The 23786-nt window shown below is 43.9% G+C and overlaps 1 protein-coding gene across 6 annotated transcripts in view; it reads right to left on the reverse strand.

The window, feature by feature from the left end:
• Positions 1-23786, reverse strand: part of INPP4A (inositol polyphosphate-4-phosphatase type I A) — an 857226-nt gene that overhangs the window by 355145 nt on the left and 478295 nt on the right. For all 6 annotated transcript variants that reach the window (XM_085622821.1, XM_085622820.1, XM_085622817.1 and 3 more), the window contains exons 8-10: positions 21908-21952; positions 4882-5000; positions 1973-2089 (exon numbers count right to left, since the gene is read on the reverse strand). In XM_085622821.1, the coding sequence (XP_085478947.1) occupies positions 1973-2089; positions 4882-5000; positions 21908-21952 (281 nt within the window). The remainder of the gene's footprint in view (positions 1-1972; positions 2090-4881; positions 5001-21907; positions 21953-23786) is intronic.

Consider the following 23786-nt stretch of genomic DNA (forward strand, 5'->3'; position numbering starts at 1 on the left):
CTACTTTTGGTATTCACAGAAGGTATTTAGTAGTAGTAAAGTTAGGACTCCTAACTTTACTACTACTAAATGCCTTTTGTGAAAACCGAAAGTCGAAAAGTTAGGATTTTGTCTCAGTTTAGTAGTAGTAGTAAAGTTAAGAGTCCTAACTTTACTACTGCTAAATGCCTTCTGAAAATACCAAAAGTGTAAGTTTAGAATTTTATCTCAGATTAGTTCTGTGAATCGGCCCCAATGATTGCAATTTACACAGGTAAATTCGGTCATAAACATATGTTTATGTCCAAATGTACCTGTTTGACAGGACTATGTGATGCTACATCGCATGCGCTACATCGCATGCAATTACAACGCGGTTGTTACAACGACCGCGTTGTTACAATGCAAACCATTACATCGCAAGTCGTTTCTAGGACATGCTGTAGGGGGTCCGCTGAACTTAGGAATAGTATAATTTACTATTCCAACTCCTGCTTGTGCAACAGTAGGGAAGGTGTTGGAATAGTAAATTATACTATTCTTTAGGTTAGCGCGTCCCCTACACCAAGTCATGGAAACGACTTGCGATGCAATGGTTTTCATTGTAACAACGCAGTTGTTGTAACGACCGAGTTGTAATCGCATGCGTTGTAGTGGATGTGATGTAAACGCTGTTTCCCGTTTTACAGTGGTGGCTGCTGCTGAACAGAAGAGGTGGTGGGAGGGAGAAAAAGAAAAGATGTCTTACATGCCGTCCACTGCCTCCCCACCGTCCTCTTCTGTTCCTCAGCACAGCACACAGGCTCCCAGACTCCCCTAAGCCAATCACAACACTGCTGTCATGCTGGTAATAGTATTACCAGCATGACAGCAATGTCGTGATAGGTCCGAGCTGCCTGTTTTACCACTCAGACAGTGCCTGGGAGCCTGGGGCTGTTCTCCACCCGGTTGCGCAACACAGCCAGGTGGAGAAATGCTAAATGAGCATGCCAGTTTGGCCGTCCTAAGACGGCCGGCCAAACCGTTATGCGCACTTATTGGTGCCCACCACTCCTCCTCCTCTGTGCACACTATAGCTAACCCTGAGCCTGATTTCTCATTCTGGGACACTCTACAGTTGGGGAGTTATGAGAATGCCTGTCACTTCTGGGAAATCCAAAAAGAGTGCCCGGCCACAAAAAGCAGAGACCATGCCTGCATTAGAGCCGACCTAATGATTTTGTAAAGCTGGCTTCTTAAAATTCAAAAGCTAAGATGCAGCCTGGTGTTAACTTAGACCTCTTACCCTCTTCTTGACAGCAGTGTGCACTTTGACTGCTCCCTTATCCACACTCGCCCTCGAAAACTGGATTTTTACTTTTTAGAAAATGTAGCTCAAGCACTTGGTGCCTTTGAAACAAAGTTCAATGCAAGTTTAGGGTTGATAAATGCAACTGCTGTCGCAGTCCACAGAAACAAAAACCTCCAAATGGTCCAGGAGCGTGTTTTAAAACAACTATCTTTTCTATTGTCCAGTTATTTATTCCTGGACACAACTCTTGACTTTCAATCGTGAGCAAGTCATGCTGAGATCCGGGGCGCCTGGAGAATGTGTACTTGAGGAGCAACTTACGAAAGAACGCACTCAAATCTAAATTCGGGTTGTGCCTGTGTTAGGTACATTCTTACAGCTGTAAGGAAACGAACCCCTTTCTCACCTCGCTCCCTATAATTACTTCTTCTAGAGACTATCTGTGATGAAGCATGGTGCTGAGAGGATTGTGCATTAATAGTTCTCAAATGGAAGGACGGGAGGGTTCTTAAAACATGCTAAAAACAACTTTATGGCGACTCTAGTATTTTACTACCATGCTTGATTCTTGTCCCAAGTCAATCCACGAGTTCAAGTTAAACAATGAAATCAACAGAAAACCCAGCATTCCAAACGGCAATCCCTCCCCAGCGCACACGTTTAACAGTACATTGCACTCAAGAAGAAGGCAGCAGTACTCACGGTTCCCTGCGACCTGTCCTTGACGTCATAGACAGAAAGCTTGACCTGCGTCATCTGATTTATAAGGGAGTCTTGGAAAAAGGCAATACTGCTCAGAAATATAGGATTGCTTGTTCCCTGAAACGAAAGAGGGAGAAGGCACAGATCAGTGGAACGTTTATCAGGGCGGGCAAAGTGCGAGTGAGCTCAGACTTCCGTGACGTAGTACAAGGCCCAGTCCTGTATGTGTTTACGGAAATCACTTCTTTCCTTCTTGTCCGCCAGTGGAATCCGGCCAAGGAGTAAGCGGGGCATTTAAGTGCCAGCTTGCAATGCCAAGACTCAGACCTTTGATCGTCTGGCAAATAAAGCGAGGCGCAGACACATATCCAATGTATCAAACCCTTGGTAGGAGAACAGTGAAAGTTTCAGAGGAGCTCGGAAAAAGAAATGTAGTGGTGTAAAGAAAGTGTAGTACTACCTCAAAGCACTTTAACGAGAGTTGAGGTGCCAGAACTTTAGTGGCAGGCAGGGTGGGGTGGTGCCCCATCCATTTCTAGGGCAGTTCTCCAGAGCGCCAGCTGGTAGGGGGCACCAGACTGCCCCTAGAAGAGTCAAATGTGACCCCATGTTAAGCAGAGGGTGCAAGAAAAGGTACTGATTGATACCTTTGGCAACAAAAATGGTGGTGGCAGGGATTTGGACACAGAGTTCCCAGACACGATTCGTGTCACTTCCCAAATTCTTGCAAGTTGACCTTTCAACACACACAAATCATCGCACACAATGTGACTTTATCTCTGCAATTAGATGTGTTGTATGAGGACTTAAACATTACATGTAATCAGGATCGCTAACGAAAAATGCACATTATGTAATACAAAAAGGAAGTATAACGCCCAGAAAAGTCCATAGCTGTAAAAAAGGAGAAAGGCTCTTACAGATTAACTGCAGACTTTCTTTGTTACAATAAAGTAAGAAAATCTCAAGAGCACCCACTGTCTTCTATTAGAGAGGAGGTAGAACTAACTACAACACGTCTTTCCTGCGTAGGCTTCATGATTCACATATAAAACACCGATTCAGAAACTCTGATAAATACATTGCTAAAATAACATTCAAGTATCTTACTCTAGGCAGCCAAAGTCTAAGGGTGAAAATAATAAAATCGTGCAGTGAGGTCTTAAATGTGTCATTAACCCGGTGTTCTGTATGGGATTTTATCGTGCACTAGATGCTGCCTTGAGAGGTTTCACAGTACTACAGACAGTGTTTAATGTTCCCCAAAACCTCGTGCTATTTTTTAAATCTATCTTCAGAGATCTGCTGGAACTGGAAATAACTTCCTCCAGGAATTTAACAACTGGGGTCGGTAGCCAAAGATATGAGAGTGTTGTAGAATGAGTGCAGAGCCCAGGAACCAAGTCAATGTCAGGCAGCTAGCGGATTACCATCACATCAGCTTGAATAGCTCCATTACATTTCCCAACTCTGACGAGGCAACATCCATCTATTCCACACCCATTCTCAGCAGGAACAGACACTTCCACGTGCAATTTTGAGGGGGAACTGACTGCCTGCTAGAGAATCACTGCCTAAACTTAATCCCCCTGTGCGTTCCCACCCACTCCCAGCACTGACTTCACCCAGTCTTGGACTGAAGAAATTACACGATGGACCCTTGTACCAACACTCCTGACAGTAACACTGGGGTGGGACAGAGGGAAGCTGCATGTTCATTAAAGGAGCAGGAGGAGGTGCATAGACACCAGAGCAGGAAGGGATGTGCCAATGGTACCGCAATGTGCTAAAATAAAGTAACGGAGGCCTTTATGAAGTGTTGCAGGGTTTGATTTATCAGGAAGAAGTTCTTTTCAGCAAATGTGACTTGTTAATTCCAACCCAGACAAGCATGAATGTAGCATACCATTAACACACGCTAGCCCCTTCATGGCACAGACCACTAGAAAGGCTTCCGCTCTATATTACAATCAATGTGACACTGATTACATTTGTTTTAGTACGGAGACGTGGTCAGTCACATGTGAATGAGTTTCAGAGAAAAGTAAAACTTAGAAGAGACCCCCCGAATTCTCTCTTATTGGCTTTAGTGTCTTTGTTGAAGCTTACATTTACAAGTGCTTCTGACAAATAAATACTATTTTCGGTATCCTGTTGAATACCTAGAAATTATAGAGATCTATGAAATACTGTACTGCTTTTGCTAAAGAGTTCCCGTTTCTGAAAAAAATGCAAGCAGACGAAATGTGCCGGGCACTTTGCTTCAACACTGATTGTAGAGCTCAGAAAAATGAGCTATTGACAAAGTCACAGAATATCTCTAATGTTCGCAAAGCTAGAAAATAGAAAAGTTTTGCAGTACGTTTTATAGTTAGTTTTAATTGGCACAAATGAGCTCTCCAGTCATTCATCTGTTCAGATTATCAATGTATTCCCAAGTATGGGTCTCTAACATGTCTAAAATGTGCTCAATAAAAATGTATAAACTGAAAAACTCGAACATGAAATGCAAAAATGAAGTACCTCAAATGCTAAATATCCTATACATTAAAGTGCCGGAATTTCTGCTCAGACATACAAGGGAGTGGGTAGAAAGCAACTACTGTTCCCATTGAAATCCCCAGCATTAACTTCCCAGTACAGCTTCTTGAGTGCATTCTCTTTCATATTTTCCCTCATAATAATTTACATCTGGTATGAAGACGAGCACTTGAGAGGTTCCCAGGCTGTGAGGTGTTTCCAGGTTACCTTCTTCCGAAATGACAACCTTTGCTTTACAGAAATGATATAACACTAAGAACAGCACCCACTCATTCACTTCTAGTCCTAAAGAACTATTGATAGCCCCTGTAAAATTACATCCAAAATAGAGCAACATCATCACATTACCGGCCAAGTGTGAGCCATACCTCTATGATCTCTGTCTGTGCGTGCTTTGTCCAGAAGGCCTGAGGGGGTGTCGTCACACTCACTGCTACAAAGGTGCTTGGCTTCCGATCAAGTGATGGTGTGATCAACTCACTGCACGCTAACAGGAAAATAGAAACAGAATGATTGTTTACATTTCTTCCATAAAATATAGCATTTTGTTGCCTTGAAAATGAGTGGGTTGGAGGAGAAATTATGTACGTTTGACTACTCTCATCAACAGCTAACGACCAGTGAAAGGGGCAATTAATATATTTCACCTCAACCAAACAGTGTGAAGCAGAAATTGACCTAGCAAATGCAGATTATTAAAGTAATTGTGAGAAGTTGGCCTGGTATATGCTGCTCACTAATTCTAGTGATCACCTTGTACCATGCCAAACAACCCTTATGGTGGTGGTTGAAGTCAACCTTGATAGACCAGCTATCCTAGTGGTAGCGTGGACAGTGCAGTCTGCAGGCTAAACTCTTGAGGGCATGTGAAGCCAGCTGTTTTACCATATGTAACCTCCTTGAATACCAAATGAAAGGACACCACACAGATATATATTCAAAATATATATGTATTTATTTACTAAAAGTATCCCCTATACTCTTTATGAGCACAGAAGCACATTCGTTTAAAACAAGGCAGTGTTTAAATATTCACAAGTTGCACAATTATGGATGGGCCAGGTGGCCAGCTAAACCATATACTAAAATAGTGGTATAAGAACCACAAATAGAAAGGAACGAAGGCCTAGGGCCTTGGGCATCGCTGGGACGACAAGTAGCTAACTGTAGTTAGTGACCAGGAGGCCCACAGGATGCGTGTGCAGTGTTAAAAGTTACACGCGTGCACCTATTGATTTCAATGGGTGCGTAAAAGTCACAAAGTTAAAGGAAAAGGAGTCTTCCGGATGGACCAGAACCTAACAACTTGAAACCTAGACACTAGAGAGGTTTTTTTACCCAGGAGCACCGGAGTGCCAGCGTTACCTCACCCACAGGAAGCGGGTGCATAGGGGTCAAAGTGCGTCGGGTTTCGTCGTGCAGGTCTATGGAGCCTGACGATGAAGATGCTGCAGGCGACCAGGCAGGAAGAGTTCTGGTGGATCCAAGGAAGAATCTGAAGAGTAGACGACCTGCAAGCAGAGGGGACAATGTTCACAGTCACTAGCCAGTGACCGGCGTGGCACCAGGAAGGAACCAGGCGATGTCGGGTGCCAACAGGTGAAGAAAGGAAGCTTGTCTCTGCAGCCACGTGAAAGTGAAGAGGTCGACGACGTCCAGGAGTCAGTCACGAGCTGTCCCACGAAGGCTCTAGCTGATGGCGGTGTCGGCTTCTTGATCAGAGCAAACAGGCCTTGGCTAATGCAAGCCATGCAGGAATCGAGGAAAGCTTGGTGCTCTGGCCAGCAAGGTCAGAGGGGCTGCTCCTTTTCACAGCAACCAGACCAGCAGGGTTAGTCGTAGTTTTCGTCGCCAAGATGGCCACTAGCCAACGGGCCAGTAACCGGGATGACGCGTCGAGTGGCAAAAAGCAAAAGGGCCCCACGCAGATCTCGTGGATGCTGGAGGGCTGGTCTTTGGTGCCAATGCTGCTCGGTGTTGGGGCTTCTCAGGGCCCAAAGCACAGCGATGAGGATGCCTCAGGTGCTGCGCAGTAAGCTTGTCGTGGACGTTCCGAGATGGCCGGTCCCACGTCTCTCGGTGCCTCCATGGGTCTCTTCTTTGCAGGGACTGTGGATCTGGCTCAGAGATGTCTGGGAGTCTGGGTCTTGTCGGGCTCTGGGCTCGGTCTCCGGCGGGAGGCGGCGGCAAAGCAGTCGTTGAGTTGATGGATGGTGCCTGTATTCACAGGGTGGTCACTCCTTGGCCACAAGGGAGATTCTCTTCAGTCTTCTGTGCAGCAGAACGTCGAAGTCCAGTAGTAGTTCTTATTAAAGTCGAGTTTCAGGATGATCTGAAGTCTTAGGACACAGCTCCTACTCTTATTCCAAATCTAGGGGCTGGATTACCTGCTAGGTCCCTCCTCTGGGTGGGACCAGGAAGGGGGGCAGTTAAACCCCCTTTCCTTTGTCCAGTTTCGCGCCAGGACTGGGGCTGGAGAGCCCCAGCTCCGGTTTGAACTGGCATATGCACAGGGACACCTTGTGTGCCCCAGGCATGTCTCAATCTATTCAGCCCTCCCTAACCCACTACACAAAATCCTGTCTGGGGTGGTGCAAGCACCTCCCCTGACAGGAAACCCTTTGTCCACACCTCCCAAGCTGGAAGGACTCCCAGCAGCAGGAGGGTAGACTTGTGGCTGTGGTGGCAGCATCCATTTTGTGATGCTGAGGCTCTGTCTAACTTCACCCGGGTTTCAGGTTAGGTACATGTCGTGTCCCTCTAGAAGGGTGGAATGCTACCCCCCGTTGCCAGAATTGGCGAGGGGGTAGTATTCCAAATCGCATGACACCTTACTCAACATGTTTTGATAAAGCCAAACCAGAGTTAGCATTTGACCGCGAGGTACATAATGCACTTAAGAGTAAATGGTATGGCAATATCATGAAACAGCTAAAGGACGTTGTTCCGAAAGCTGCAGACAGGCTCAGCTCATGCCAGAGCACCATCTCACATGAAACCAAGCACTCTGCCTCCAGGATTGTTATGGCCTGCCATAGGAGTGATGACTGATAGGTTACCATGTGTCCATATATGTTAGATATAGATATACTATATCTAAGTAAGAGGTGGGTACACCAACTTACCCCGGCTGAGTGATCAGCCAGTTGTGTCAAATAGTAAGGCCAGGCTAGGGGTGGCATAATACATGCTGCAGCCCCTGGTAGGCCTTGGATACACCTATGCCCTGGGTACCAGGGGTACACTGTTACAGGGTCCAATAAGGGGAACCAGTTCCAATTGGTAATGCACCTAGCATGCATTGGCATTAATTTAGGGAGAGAGCAGCAGGGCTGTGGGTCTGATTAGCAGGCCCACAGCCACACTAAGTCATAAAACCAGTGAAGCAAAAGCAAACATTTGGGGTGACCATAGGATAGCAGACCCTACTCTCCTACAGTAATGATATGTTATTTTATTGTTATAATTTTACCACAATGGTTAAAATGAATGAAAATGTATACCAATTGACAGGAAGGTCATAGTATGCAAGAGTGAGACACATTTTATGCACAGGAGAAATAGGTATATCTAATCCCATGAGATTTCTTGTATAACCACTTTGTATTCTAAACCTTTTCAAACACAACTCATTAACACATAAAATCTGGATAATTTTATTATGGTAACATTAGATGTCTATTCAAAAAGCCGTTTTTACTCAAGACCATTAAAGAATATATGCATTACAGAACACTTAGGTGCACTTGGGTAAATACAGGATGGGTGGCTGTTGAGTGAGGCTGCGGGAGGAGGCTGGCATCATGGCGCTCCACCATTTATTTACTGAGGGCACACTGATGCCTTTCCAGGAGTTCCGAGATCTCCATGGATCACACAAGGGAGCTTTTCTAACCTAATGAGCCCTGAGGGCGACGCTGCAGCAACACAGGGGGCTCCGGGGTCCAGAACCGGCCCAGAACCTGCTGCTCCATACGCTGTACTCAATAGACCAGGACAGGTGCCTAGTGACATGGCTTTACCAATCCTTTGCGCGTGAACTCCTGAAGACGCTGGAGCCTCTGTGATCCTGGTGGGAGGATTCCCCTGGGATAACCATTTCATGACTCGGAATGGCTCAAGACGTTCGAATATCCAAGTAAGTTTCCACACAACTGCGATTCAAATACATACACTTTTGTAGTCTACATAGGGCCTACTTGACACTGCCCCCCACTCCCCTCGACGCTTAAATCATATTTATCCCCTGGTTGCAGACAAGTCTCCTAGATGTCCGGTAGGTGCTGCAGATATCATCCACATGTTCTGGACCCGTGGGCCCTTGCAAGTCTACTGGGACACTATCTTGTTGGACAGCTCCTGAGCCACAGGCAAGGAGCAGCGCAACACTGCCTGACAGTACTTATTAGGCCTGACTCCTCACCTCACAACTGGCAAAGCCACAACCCGCTCCACTGACCTTTCACTTCTACTGGCCAAGAGGGCAATAGCGATGAAGTGGAAGTCGGCCACTACCCTATCGATCCCGCTCTGGTACGTGGAAGCTATTAAATGGTCGCAAGCAGAAAGCACTGCGCTCTGCCAGGTGGAACAACGAGGATTGCAGAACATTCAACAAACAACTTACTAGTACACGATTCTCAAAGACTTCACATTCCAGACCATACACAACACCCAGCCCTCCACCCACCTCTGCATACACCGCTGCCCGACTCCTATCACACCCAACCTCCCCTCCCCCCAACTATATGGCGCACCCCCTTCTGACTCGTCCCCACAGGGGTGCCATATTCTTGAGAACTCCCTCCCCATCCCCCTGACATCACGGACCTGAACTTGGATACTGACACCCTAGGTCACCATGCCTGACAATGCTGCATTGGTAAACTTCCAGGGGCGCGGGCACTAGGTTTTCTTTAGTTAGCATGTATTAAAATATTTACTCCTCTTAAAGACCAAATGATGCTACAATGTATACAAATCGATATCCTGGCCTTTGACACTGGGCCTTCATATCACATCCTTAAACCCGATTTCAATTTTGTGGACGTACTAAATACCAATTGTAACCATTCTCAGACGTGTAGCTTTTATTGTGCTGTGCACTGTACCGGTCAATAAAAATTGTCTAAAAAAAATACAGAAAACTTAGGTGATGAGTTCAGGTAGTCCCCTCTCATTTTCTTGCACTCTTACACATTTATTGTCTATCCAGCAACACAATCAAGCTTTTCAAAACTTGACATGGAGAAGATATTGGTTGTCTTCTTCAGTCACATGACTTTTTGGCCAATTTGAATTGATAAAGGGACAGCAACCACCCATATGTTGTTAGAAGGGGACAACCCCTTCAGATTTCTCCAGAATTTTCCTTTTCTACACAACTAACGATTCTACTCAGGTGCATCATCCCAATCTCGAAGGAGTCAACCATCACCTAAACTTTGTTTATGCAGCTGTTCATTTTTGTGTTGTTAGTTTTTCCATGTTTTGGGTCAGCAAATCAACCTTCTGAGTAGTCCCCTCAATGTAAATATACCGCCTCTTTATATGTTCAGAAGTTGCTTCTCCACTCCTCTAGCTTACCATCTAATCGCTTGTCCTCTGACCCACTATATCTGTGTGGGTATTCAGCGACAAGTGGAGCACTTTTGGATGAACATTCGGGAAACCAGACTAGAGGACCAGCCACTCAATCCTCCGTTCAAGAACATTTTAAGGGTGTGTGGTCCCGCTAATTGTATACATTTCTTATTATATGTAGGACCCCATAGGATACTTGGGTCCTCATTACATTGTCTGGGTAATTCCCCGCCAAACTGAGAATTATAAACAAGGAATTTAAGAATACCACATTATCAGTAAATTTCTGGACATTCGATCACTTAAAACCTGATGAAATATCCAGACAACAGCAGCCAGAAAAATGAGGAACTAATGTAGATATCTTGTGTGGTATTCCTCATTCTTGTGTGTATTCCCCACTTTGTAGGGGTCAGTCAGTTTCCTGCTCGTAATTTCAATGTAATTCTACATCCTAAATTGCTATCACCATGGCACCTCAAAAGTATCGTACTAGTTGTCATGGATTCCCTTATCTTTCTTGGAAGACAAAAATGGAATGTTATGCAATCAGTTAAAACAGATTATCCACCTCAAACACAAATATACTGAGAAAAATAAGGGATCTAACAGGACATTTACTGTCAATAGTTATTTGTCTATGATGATGAAGCATATGGCACTATGCATGAAAATTTGACACAAATTATTTACAACATTTATATATCTGCAAACATAGTTTGTGATACTAAGATAGTACAGAACTTGCCTGGTAAGATTTAAACAAGTAGGGACCGTTTCACAAACGTATTTATAAAGTTGTACCACAGGAGCACTCTTTTACTGCTTTTACAGGCCTCTGTGAACAATGAGTAAAAGTGCAAAGAAAGTACAGTTCTTTGTATTTGTAACAACTGCATATGACAATTTTCTGCATATTTCCATTTTTGATGCCGTAGAGCCATTTCATAAAGTCATATAAGAGTACATCAAAGAGTACTACAAAGGAGTTCTAATTTACAGTTTTCAAAATACCTTTTTATTTTTTAATAGGTCCTAATATTTTCAAAATGTGTAATACATATTTTTTGAATACTTAACCCTACAGAACACAATGATATTTGTGCACTGTAATATATTCAATACAATGTGTGTTTCTATTTCATTATCAAAATGGAAATCTGGAAACTAGAGGCAGCACTCTCATTTCCATGGATTAGAAGTTGAAACTGATTTAGTAGAGATCTGACAGGCTGCTGAGCTGAGTAAAATCCTGAAACATGTTTGCTCTTTTTTTTTTCCCTTACCACAGTAAGTGCGGATGACCGTAAAAAACAAGCATTGGCATAGCCAATAGGTCTCGCCTTTGGGACCTTATAAGTGTTTAGCCATGCAACAGTTAATGTTATTGCACCAAGGATATTGTGTTGGATAACTAAACACTTATAAGACCACAAAGGCGAGACCTATTGGCTATGCCAATGCTTGTTTTATTTTGTACTTTGACAGGGATTTCAGCTATTATGCTTGCACAGCTCACGTGAGATTTTTAGTTGCCACAATAAAGGACACTTTCAATGTGCTAGTTCGAAAGCGACTTTTTAAATGTGTGACTGTATTATCCCAATTGGGTTTTATAGAGATTTATTTATGTACAGATTAAAGACAAATGTTTGATAAATCTAATTACTATTATTTTGATCGAGATGGCTGAAAGTCAGATATAAAAAATAAAGATTTTTAATAAGAAATTTGTCATTTATTTACTTTGATTTATACAATCAGTTGTAATCCTTTGGCATGTGTGTAGACTGACAAAGTCATTGATTATAGTCGCTGCCCTAAATCTGATACTGTGAAATACTGCCGCTTTAGCACCAAGCAATTGAATGTTATCAAAAGTACAAAACTCACTTCTTTCTTCGAAGTTTTCATACAAGCCGGTATGACCTATTTAACATTGCTATATTTTAATGCTGCTTTTGGATTTGTAAACAATCATTTGAGAAATACCAACTGATTAAAGTGATTAATAATGTGGTGAGCCTGCTGACCTGTCTCTGCTCAAGGGTTGTCTACTTCTCATGAGCACAAATGGTGACTTGGAGGTGCTGGCACAAGGTGTGATTCTGTAGGCCCAAATGAGTTTGAATATTTCTTCTTCACAATTGAGACTGTTGTTCCTGGATAATGGTATGTTCCCTTTTAAGACTCGGTTGAAACGCTCAACAAGGCCGTTTCCCTCAGGGTGATAGAGCGAGGTGGTGTGCTGAGTGATGCAATTTCTCTCCAGGAACGACCTAAAGGCATCGGAGGTGAATTGTGGTCCATTATCGGTCAGTATGTGCTTGGGTAACCCTTCACACAAGAAGAGTATATCTAGAAACGAAATGACAGCAGAGCTATCTACACTGGGGACGATTTTAATCACAGGCCATTTGGAGAAGTGATCCATAACCACCAGGATGTTATTTGATCACCCCATCGTGGCCTTCAATGGGGCCGGTTATATCCAGAACTATCCTCTCCCAAGGCATGCTGGGAGGGGGTAACTGAAACAGGGGAACTCTAGAGGTTTTCAGGCTCTTGTCTGAATCATTGCAACTGAAGCAGTCTCTAATCATGACCTCGATCTGTTTATCGATACCGGGCCACTAATAACTGTTTCTGACTCTTTGCTTGGTTTTTGAGATACCAAGATGACCAATATGGCATAGTCTTAATATTTTATCTATGAGCTTGTGGGGGGGGGGGGGGGGGGGGGTGGACGGCCTTGCCTATTCTGTACAGCACTTCGTTTTCAACGCTTAATTCATTCCTTATCTCCAAATAAGTTTTGATTCCTTCATCAAGATGTCTCTTCTCGGGCAGGAGCCGTTGATGTATTTGCACACCTTGTGTAAAGTGGGGTCTTTAAGCATGTGTTCTTTCCATTTAGCACCCGTGATACCATCCATGTCAGTGTTGAACAGTAATGCCACTTGCTCAACATCCTTTTGCTTCTCTATGACCGCCTCATTGGGTAAGGGAAATCTGCTTAAGAAATCAGCAACCTTATTCCTAACCCCAGGCCAGTATTCAACAGTTTAATTATAGTATAACAACTTGACTGACATTTTGCTGAGTCTGGGGGAGGCATTTTGTAAACTGGATGCTGAGAGGATTTTGATTAGCGGTTTCTGATCTGTGCGTAAGTGGATGTTGTATCCCTAGATATTAACTCTGAAATAGTTAAGAGCCCAAGAACAGGCAAGCATTTCACGCTCGATCACTGAATATCTTTCCTCAGCTGTGGTCAGTGATCGAGAAGCAAAGGCCCACTCATGGTTGTCAGAGTCTTTCTGTGCAAGGACAGCACCGAGCCCCTTGTCGCTGGCCTCCGTGGAGACATAGGTCTGAGCTTTGGGGTCACAACCTTTCAGAAAAGGCGCATTTCCTATATCCTTATTGATGCGGTCAAAAGCCTCTTGACATAACGGGGACCACTCAAATTTGACTTTGCTTTTGAGCAATTGCCTCATGTTGCAGGTTTTTTCTGAAAAGTTGCTAATGAACTTTGAGTAGAATTCGGTTAGACCGAGAAAAGCTCTCACATCATCCTTGTTGGAGGGAGGGGGAGCTTTCAGGATGGCATCAACCAATCCCTGCTTGGGTTTAATGCCCTCCTGACTGATGGTGTGACCAAGATAAACAACTTTGTTCTGAGAATATTAACATTTATCTAATTCAACTGTCAAACCATGCATTTTCAGAATCCCAAATACCTGCTTTAAGCATGCATCATGATCCATTTGGTTGCCGCCCATAACCAGGATATCGTCCTGGAAGAACCTCACCCCAACAGTGCCCTCAAAGAGAGAAGTCAATATTCTTTGAAAAAGCGCTGCGTCAGAGGCTAATCCAAACGGTACCCATGTGAAACGATAGCAACCAAATGGTGTTATGAAAGTTGTATACTTTCTGCTCTCTACATGCAAAGGTACCTGATGATATGCAGACTTTAAATCAATGATAGAAAATACATTCATATCTTTCGTAGCATTGAACATTTCGCTTATGTGCTGCAAGGGGTACTGATCAACAATAATGTTTTTATTTAGGTCTCTGAGATATATGCAGAGTCTAATTTTCCCATTGGGGTGTTTAACTACTACCAAAGGAGAAACCCACTCTGCGGATTCAACCTTTTCAATTACTCCATTGGTGACCAGTCTGTTTAGTTCCGTTTGGACATCATCTCTGACAGAAACAGGTATATGTCTGACCTTGTGTACGCACGGGAGGCATTATCTTTTAGCTCAATTTTGTGTTGGAAGCTGTTGAGTAGGCCTACTCTTCCTGAAAACAATTGGGGGTAGTCTCTGATTAGGGTGCTATTGGATGCATTGACGTCCTCAATTGACATAACAGGGTCATCACTGTTTGGATTGAGAATGATCCCTAGGTCAGCCTGATCATTCCATCCCAAGACGGAAGGTCCTTTTTTAGCCAAAAAGAGTTTGCAGAGCGCCTTCCTGTTTTTAAATTCAAACTCCAGTTCACAAGTCCCAATGACTTCAATGTTATCCCCAGTGTAGCTCTTAGCAATGACATTGGATTTTTCAAGGGAAGTACCAATTTTACTTACAAAATGCTGCTTCCAGACATTTTCGTTGACAATGGTGAACGGGGAGACAGAGTCAGCAACTATGTTCATAGGTACCCCACCCATTTTGATTTCACAAATGGGTTTCTTGACCCTAGTGGGAGCAAGTTCCAGAATGTCATATTCAATTGAGAACACGTAGTTAATCTTGTCTGACCCCAAATCATCAGACTCCTCAGACCTGAGGTCGTACTGGCCCTGGATGTGTTTAACTGGCTTGCTACGTCTGAAGGATTTCCTGTTGCATACTTTTGCAAAATGCCCCATCAGACCACAAGACGTGCACTTTTGAAATTTGGCCAGGCACTTTTTGAAGTCGGTAAGTGAGACGAAGACCCACAGCGATAACATCTGCGTTCAGTGTCTTCAATGTATTTTTTTGTGTACACCTTCTCGTCATTGAGTTTTTTCTTGTTAAACTCGCTTTTCTTGTCACCCCCACTTGGATTTTGGCTAGTACTTTCCTTGGACTTGAATTTGCTTGCATTCGATGTGTTGACTGCTTTTACAACATTGGGCTCATCTAGAACAGCTTTGGCACACCTGCCCGTAAGTTAAGCTTTTTTAACCAAGGCGACCACCTCTTTCAATGGTGACTCACCATTTACCAATAGCTTGTCCTGGATGTTAGGGTTACTGGCGTGCATTATAATTTGGTCACGTATGAACTCTTCTTGTCAAATCTGCATGTTAGGGCTAAAGTACTTAAAGCGGAAACATATTCATCAATGCTCTCATTTTTACCCTGTTTTCTCAGTGAAAATTTGTAGCGGTCATCTGCAACGCATACGATCGGGGAAAAATGAGTATCTAAGTAATCCAAGGCATGCTGAAAAACATTATCACCCTCCCTCACTTTCTTCTCGATCTGGTTGTATGTTTTTAAACCACCTGGACCAAGGCAGTACAATAATTCTTTTTTTTTTCTTTTCAGAAGTGAAATCCTCATCTTCCACAGTTTCAATGTAATTGCAGAAATATTTCTTCCACTCCTTCCATGGCATGCACGGTTCTCCCTTGAGTGGAAGGAAAGGTTGTGGCTGAGAGAGTTTCAAAGAGCTTAGGGCACACATATTGCACTGGTATGCTCTGAATACACAGTGGAAGGTGTGGTTAGAACTGACGAAGGTGTGCGTGTCACTGTAGGAGGAAACGCACTGCTGACTAGTGATGTGTGCGCATCACTGGTGAATCGGACACAAACGTGGAGTGCAAGTCACTCACTCAGATGTCAGACTTGACTGTGAGCAGGATGCGCTTTCAAATGTGTGCATCAAATGCGCTTACAAATGTGTGTATCATTGATGAGAGAAACATGCGCGAGAGGATTTTTGCAGCTTGACAATCAGATGACACAGCAATTACAGTGTGCACATCACTGGAACAGGGAACGCACTGACAGGTTGAGGGCAAAAGTGACTGTGACAAAGATGCCACAAGATGGCCGTTATGTGTGCTGTGCAGCCCAAATTGAAATGGCGCCGGACGTGTGCGTTTCAATGACGTCATGCGCTGGCTAGTCTCTGTGAGGGAAGCGTCAGGGCTGGAGGAAGGCGAAAAGTATTCACTGTCAGGAAAATCAGCTGAACGCAGGATCTGCGGGAGGCCAACAGCAGGATTACAGGAGGCAGACGCAGGCAATGGCGAGTGGCGTGAGGTGAGCAGCAAACAGCGCCAGAGAATGCTCACAAAGGATGGAGCGTAGAAAAGCAATGAGGGGTGCGGCAGATGACGCTGCTGAAGATTCCCTTGGGTTCGCCAAAACCCCTCAACAAGCTCGCAGACAGCGCCGGTCTCACCATGCGTAAGAAGAAAGGCCTCTCCAACAACATGAAGGGAGCAACTCTGGGCAGAAAGGGTGCAGCAGGACTCCCAGAGACAGCAGGTTGGTCAGAACGTTCGGTCGCGTTAGCAGGTTAGTGAATCTTCCTGACTTGCGACAGGTCCCGCAGCGACATCAGGCATACCGCAGTGGGGACTGTTGCTGAAGTCCGCTCGTCGCCACTTGTAGAAACGAAGCAGAGGCGAATGTATGGGTTCAGAAGCTTTATTCTACAACAGCCCCTACACAACTGTGCAGTTCAGAGGTAGCAGATCCCCAATGACCGTTGGAACCGTTAGGGAAGACAGGGGAATAAGGGAATGGAATGTGGAATGTTAGGGGACCAATGAGGGGGCAACGATAACACTAGGGGCTCTCGCACAGGAGAGCAATAGAACCTTGCTGCCACGCGCCTGGGGCTGGCGCGGGACTTGACAGTAAATACAACATAAGTGTTATTTTCGCAGTTTTCATACAAGGCGAACTTGACTTTTTTGTCAGTTTTCATACAATTCGAACTTGACCTGAAACCATTATGGCTGTTTTTATAAGAAAGCCAGATTAGGCCACGCGTTTGAATTTTTTTTTTTACACCAACATTTATGTGATGTACAAGGCATCACAGGACGTTGAATGGCGACCTGGATACGTTCGTAGTTCCAAATTTCCAAAAACAGTAGCTCTAACGCCATATTCGCCAATTTGCCTCTACCCAGGTCATGACCTTGATTGCCACATGACCCTCATGAGAGATCAATTTTGTAAATATTCTGTACTTGTATTACCCTTATCGTGCCACCTTTCGTTTTTTATAATCACAAATGTATCTGTAACTTGTTAATGTGTAAATTCCACCATGAGTACCTATAAGTAGTTTTACCTACTTCCATTCTCCTCTCATTCCTTATGTAATTTACTTTGTTCTATTGTAATTTACTTTGTTCTATTGTAAAGCGCTCTGACTCCTCTGGGTAAAGTTTGTGCTATATAAAAACGCACAAATAATATACAAGCCTTTTTTTTTTACTGCCACAGTACAGGTGACACGAAGGTCCTATGCAAACCTGGACAGCTCTGCCACGTATCAGGGGTTAGACTAACGCATTTTAATGCAGATGACCGCATCACACCATTAAAATGCATTAGTCACGCATAATTAGAACTCCGGCTTTATGAAGTCATGAGGCACTGCATTTATATGAAGAAAACAAAGCCAGAACGCTCGGCCGACAGGGCTTGGGGCTCATTTGTTTTGCTATGATCACAATTAACTAGGTGACATAGTAAACAAGCATTGGCATAGCCAATAGGTCTCGCCTTTGGGACCTTATAAGTGTTTAGACATGCAACAGTTAATGTTATTGTACCAAGGATATTGTGTTGGATAACTAAACACTTACAAGGTCCCAAAGGCTTGTTTTATTTTGTACTTTGACAGGGATTTCAGCTATTATGCTTGCACAGCTCACGTGAGATTTTTAGTTGCCACAATAAAGGACACTTTCAATGTGCTAGTTTGAAAGCGACTTTTTAAATGTGTGACTGTATTAGCCCAATTGGGTTTTATAGAGATTTATTTATGTACAGATTAAAGACAAATGTTTGATAAATCTAAATACTATTATTTTTATCGAGATGGCTGAAAGGCAGATATAAAAAATAAAGTTTTTAATTAAGAAATTTGCCATTTATTTACTTTGATTTATACAATCAGTTGTAATCCTTTGGCATGTGTGTAGACTGACAAAACTCATTGAGTATATTCGCTGTCCTAAATCTGATACTGTGAAATACTGCTGCTTTAGCACCAAGCAATTGAATGTTATCAAAAGTTCAACACTGCTATATTTTAATGCTGCTTTTGGATTTGTAAACACTCATTTGAGAAATACCAACCAATTAAAGTGATTAATAATGTGCTGAGCCTGGAAAAGTCTATCTAGCGTGGATGTAATGTTATATGGTCATTTCAACTGAAGACCACCTCAAATGAGGAAACCTTGAGAACGTTACACTCTGAAGTCACAAAGACTTTAGCTAAAAGGGTCAGCAGTCTGCAGCTTTTCTATCAATACTCGCTGTACTCTTGCAAGACTGTCACTCATTTCACATTATAAAATGCACCCCATTTGTCATCAAGGAAAGAAAAGTAAACACCCATCTCCTTGTTAAATAAACAGCAGTATGTCAGATTATATTGAATGAAACTTTACCTCTGTCTTCAAACTCACACCAAATGCAACAGAATAAAAAGAAAATGTACAGTCCTCTTTATGCCTTCAGAACACCAGCAGGGTTACCTTGGTGGTGCTGCCGCCACCCCCCCACTTCCGGTGCTCCTAAGACCGAAAGGCTATGGAAATTATTTTTAGCCATGCTGTGCAGTAAGACTGAAAATAATGTAAAAAAGAAAAAAGGTGCTAAGACACAGCAATTTTGTAAGCGTACGCCAAAACGGATGCACATGCCAACAAAATGAGGCGGGCATGTTTTTCTTATCTACCAGCCCGAGATGGATTAGTACATACAAAGGTGCACCAAATTCACTTTTTGGATATAACACTAGTGTGCTTTCTTGATACGGTGCTATTGCGCTTACAAAAAGCAAGTGAGTTGGGGTGGGGAGCGGAGCGGAGCAACATAGAGGGAGGGCAGGAGAAAGGATGTGGGTCGAGGAGAGAAGGTCAAGCATGAGACAACAATGAGGAAGCACACCGACAACCGAGGGCGGGCGATGGGAAGCACAACGATGACGGACGTGAAAGCACACCAACAAACTATAAGTACACAGACAACGGAGGATGAGCAGCAAAGGGGGAGCACACGGACTACGGAGGGCGGGAGGGATGGTGCAGCAAACTGAAAATAGCTAGGGGTGGGGAGGCAAGAACGGAAACGGAAGGTGAGCACAAGGAAACAGCAAGCATTATGGGAAGCACAACGATGACAGATGTGAAAAAGCACACCAACAAACTATAAGTACACGGACAACAGAGGATGGGCAGCATAGGGGGAGCACACGGACAACGGAGGGCGGGAGGGATGGTGCAGCAAACTGACAATAGCTAGGGGTGGGGAGGCAAGAACGGAAACGGAAGGTGAGCACAAGGAAGCAACAAGCATGATGGGAAACACAACGATGACAGACATGAAAGCACACCAACAAACTGTAAGTACGCAGACAACGGAGGATGGGCAGTAAAGAGGGGGCACACGGACTACGGGGAAGGGAGGGATAGTGCAGCAAACTGACAATAGCTAGGGGTGGGGAGGCAAGAACGGAAACGGAAGGTGAGCACAAGGAAGCAACAAGCATTGGCCACGCGGCCGTGAAAGTGACGCGGCCGTGAAAGTGAAACTGATCAAGAGAGCGATCGCGCACTGTAAGGGTGCCCGCGAGCGATGCGAGGAAAGCCAGATGGCGCCTGTGCACTTAACTGTGCGCGTAACCGCACGCTCTAGGCCACACAAAAAGCGTGTGGTCGGATTTTAGAAGCCCACTAACTAAAAGTCTCGCCAGAGCAGTGCATGCGCTGACTCAGACGAGACCTAAACATCAGACAGGGAGTGGAACTCGGAGGTGCAACTAAGCAGTGATGGCAGACAGAAGCTCCGTCCGATAGAGACACCGATTATCTTAATTAAACTGAAAGGTTTTTCATATGTTTATTTGATTAAGACTTTTTCCATGGTCTGCGAATAAGTGACATTGGACTTGAAAGATGTTTCAGTGCAGAAGCTGCCATGATTTATCAGGAACAGTTAATAAGTTGAAGAAATGTCAGGAGGCTACAGCTCATGAAATCTGCAAATTCGAATTCCGATGCAGAGAAAAGAAACTAAATCTCATAGAAGTTATTTTTAATGCACCATTAGGAAAATAATTACCCTGTGTTAAAACAGCATGCTAAGTGCATTTGTTGCAACTAAGAGCAGTGAAAACTTGTTAGACTAAACGGAGGACGTTTCTCAAGAACATTATTTTTGCTGCGCGCACAGAAGCAAAGAGACCGTATTTGAAAACAAACATAGAATGGGAGGTTTAACAAGAGGTGTGTATTAACTAAGCGAAAAACAGTATTAATATCCACAGTTAAACTGAATGTCAAATGGCACTGAAACCATTTAAACTTTAGTTTATAATTCAGAAAAACACATATAACGTTTGAACCCAAAAGAAATCACATTTATCTTCAGCAAAAAAATTTACACGTAAAATGTAACAACTGTAATTAATAAGAAATTCATTATTTATATTATTATTTATGCATGGTAATATTATAGGTTAATGTACAGAGTATTTGGACCAACTAGTACGATTTGGGAAGTTGTTTATTTACGTTTCAATATTAAAAAATATTTAAATATATGTAGTTAATGTTCTACTGTGTTTTAACTATCAACGCTTGCTTGTGCTTGCATTATGTATGATTAAGGTTATTTATACAGACAGACAGCTTTATAAAAAGTTTGCTAGTTAATGCATATGTGAGTATGTCTGCACTAGTTGCATAAGTGTTTGCATTTATTAATATTATGGACAGAGGCACACATTTCTGAACTTAATATTACGATTTAAATTTACATGCACTTGTGGGATGCTTAAATCCTTATTTTCAGCTTAGGTATCTGGAACGGGGTGACTGCCTTGCCTTCAAAACACCTGAGAAAGTGAGATTCCCACTCCTGTTGTTACATCCACAGAGCCAATACATGTTACAGTGTAACTCAATATGTGGAGCTCAAAGTGGGCTATTGCAGTAACAAGAAATACCTGCAGGGCCTCACTGATCACATACCCACACACTGCCTTCAGTGGCTGTGCATTCAATGTAGCTTGGTCAGCGATGCATTTAAAGTTCAAGGAGGCCTGCGCCTTTTGGTGTGATAGGGTTCCCTGCCTGCAGCACCGATGCATCGACCTGCATAGATCCAATCCATCGCACCCTCATTGATTGAACCTCAAGTCTGTGCAAGCTCGAGCAGGTGGATGCATATCCACGAGTCAAGCTGAGTAGGTAAAATCCACCACATTCCAACTTAGATCTCATGAATACCACTAGACTGGGAAGCAGCCAGCACTTTCAGCCACACCTCATCCTTCTCACCAAAGCCGAGAATGGCTACCTATCTGTAGAGGGGGCAAGAATCCATCCACCAGAAATGGGCAGTCAGCAACAATATGAAAGCGAGTCATAGGTAGGTCTATCTTGCCAACTACTCTTTGGGAACCTTGGGGTAAAAATCCTGATCAACTTGCTCAATAGAGCACAAACAGAGCAAGCAATTCAGGAAAACAAAAGTGATATTTATACAGCTTAGTTTCAGCAATATTCATACAAATAATTTATGACAAGTAACTTACCTAAACTAAATTCTAAAATGGGTTCATCTGGATCCTGGAAGTTTCCTGCACATGAAATAAATTGAAACATATTGCTTACATGCCAATAGAAAACACACATATTTAAGTGCAAAGGGTAACTTATACACAATTCCTGAAAGTCAAACAGAACACTTCTTTATTTACTTCATTTTGTTAATAGTCAGATCATAGAATCAATGTCTTAAAAGTTGTATTCTGTTTACAAAAGCGTGTAGTAGAGCCCTATGGAGCACTAAGGAGCTAAATGATTGTATGTGTGGCAGCATAGATACATTTGAACGTATGATGTCGCATTACATGAAATACTGAGAGTTCATTTAGCAAAAAAGTATTTTTATATTTTTGGGTGAACATGCAAGATGAGCTACAGAGACACATATGTCACAGGGATATGTTATTCTACCAGACAACATAGAATGAGGTTTGTCCTGGGGGATGCTTGGACACCATTGGTTGGGCCACCCAAGGGAGTGGGGCGACGGGTGCAAGGGTGTTTTTTGGCTTCGGGTCCTTCTCACCAACTCTGGTCGAAGTCGGGGGAACACTTCAGGTTGAGGCTGCAGGCGTCGGTTTGAGGGAGGTCGAACATTACCAGATTCCAAGTCAGGATCACTGGGAAGACTTCCTCGTGGAGTTGGGCCACTTGAACTCGGGCTGTGAGCGTTGGGTGCAAAGTGGTGCAAAATTGCGGAGCCGCCTGGATCCGGATTCTGTGGGTGAGTCTCTGTTTGAGCAAATCCGGTACTCAAGGAGAGACAGAGTCTGTAAGATGGTTGCAGGGCAGGTCCTCTGGGCTCTGGGCTGCTGGACACGCCAGGGTTTTGCTGTAGTCAGGTTGGAGTCTGGACAGGCAGGTAGGGCTGGGGCCAAAGCAGTTGGTGTCCTCTTGTTCCTGGGTCAGCACCGCTCTTCAGTCCTTCTTCTTTCTTCCTCGAATCAGAGGAGGCAAGGTTCAGGGTTGCCCCTAAATACTACATTTAGGGGTGTTAAAAGGGTGTCCCTTCCTTGGGGTGGGTACACCCCCTATTATGCCACCCTCCAGTGGGAGGGGGCATGAGCCTCTCCCTAATTTGCTGGGTTCCCTCATCTTCAACATTGAGGGAACTTAGATGTGTGCTTCACCTTGCCTCCCCTACCTGAGGGGTGGGGTTGGCATAGGTGGGCACACCTCTCCTCTTAACTTGGTTCTTCCACCAATTCTCCTGCCCAAAGTGGGGGTCAGAACCGGTGGGAGCCAGTTGTTGGGGGCAGCAAAAGGCAGAGACAGCTTACAAAGACGGCAGGCCTTTGAAGCTTCCCTTTCGTGGATCCATCCCATCCTGGGGGAGGGGGCATGACACCTCTGCTCAGGATGGGCTTTGTTTCTGGGCCCAGAGAGCGGAGGCCCTCTACCCAGGGGTCCAGAAACATGTCTGGTGGTGGCAAATGGCGGGTAGTCATTCAGGAACCACATCAGGGCTGGTCATTTTTCAGGGGTCATAGCTGGATGCATTTTACATTAAATCCCACACTGGCATTAGTATGGGCTTAATGTGCTGAGACATTTGCTACCAAACTTCCCAGGTTTTAGTAAAGCAATTATGTAGCTGTAGAGTTCGTAATGACCAACTCCCAGACCATATACGTTTTATGGCTTTACTACACTTACAATGTATAAGAATGGACTTAGACACTGTAGGGGTACAGGGCTCATGAACTGTATCCTGACCTGACGGCTAGTGCACCCTGCTAGAGGGGTGACTTGCCTAGGCCCCAGGCAGTGGTTAGCAGGCATGACATACAGGGATGTGTCCAAAATAGGTGATAGAATGCACTCCTATTTTAATTTTGTTTATTCTTGGTTGCTTAAAGTACTAGT

Source organism: Triturus cristatus, chromosome 8, assembly GCF_964204655.1.
Source record: "Triturus cristatus chromosome 8, aTriCri1.1, whole genome shotgun sequence".
Classification (NCBI taxonomy): domain Eukaryota; kingdom Metazoa; phylum Chordata; class Amphibia; order Caudata; family Salamandridae; genus Triturus; species Triturus cristatus.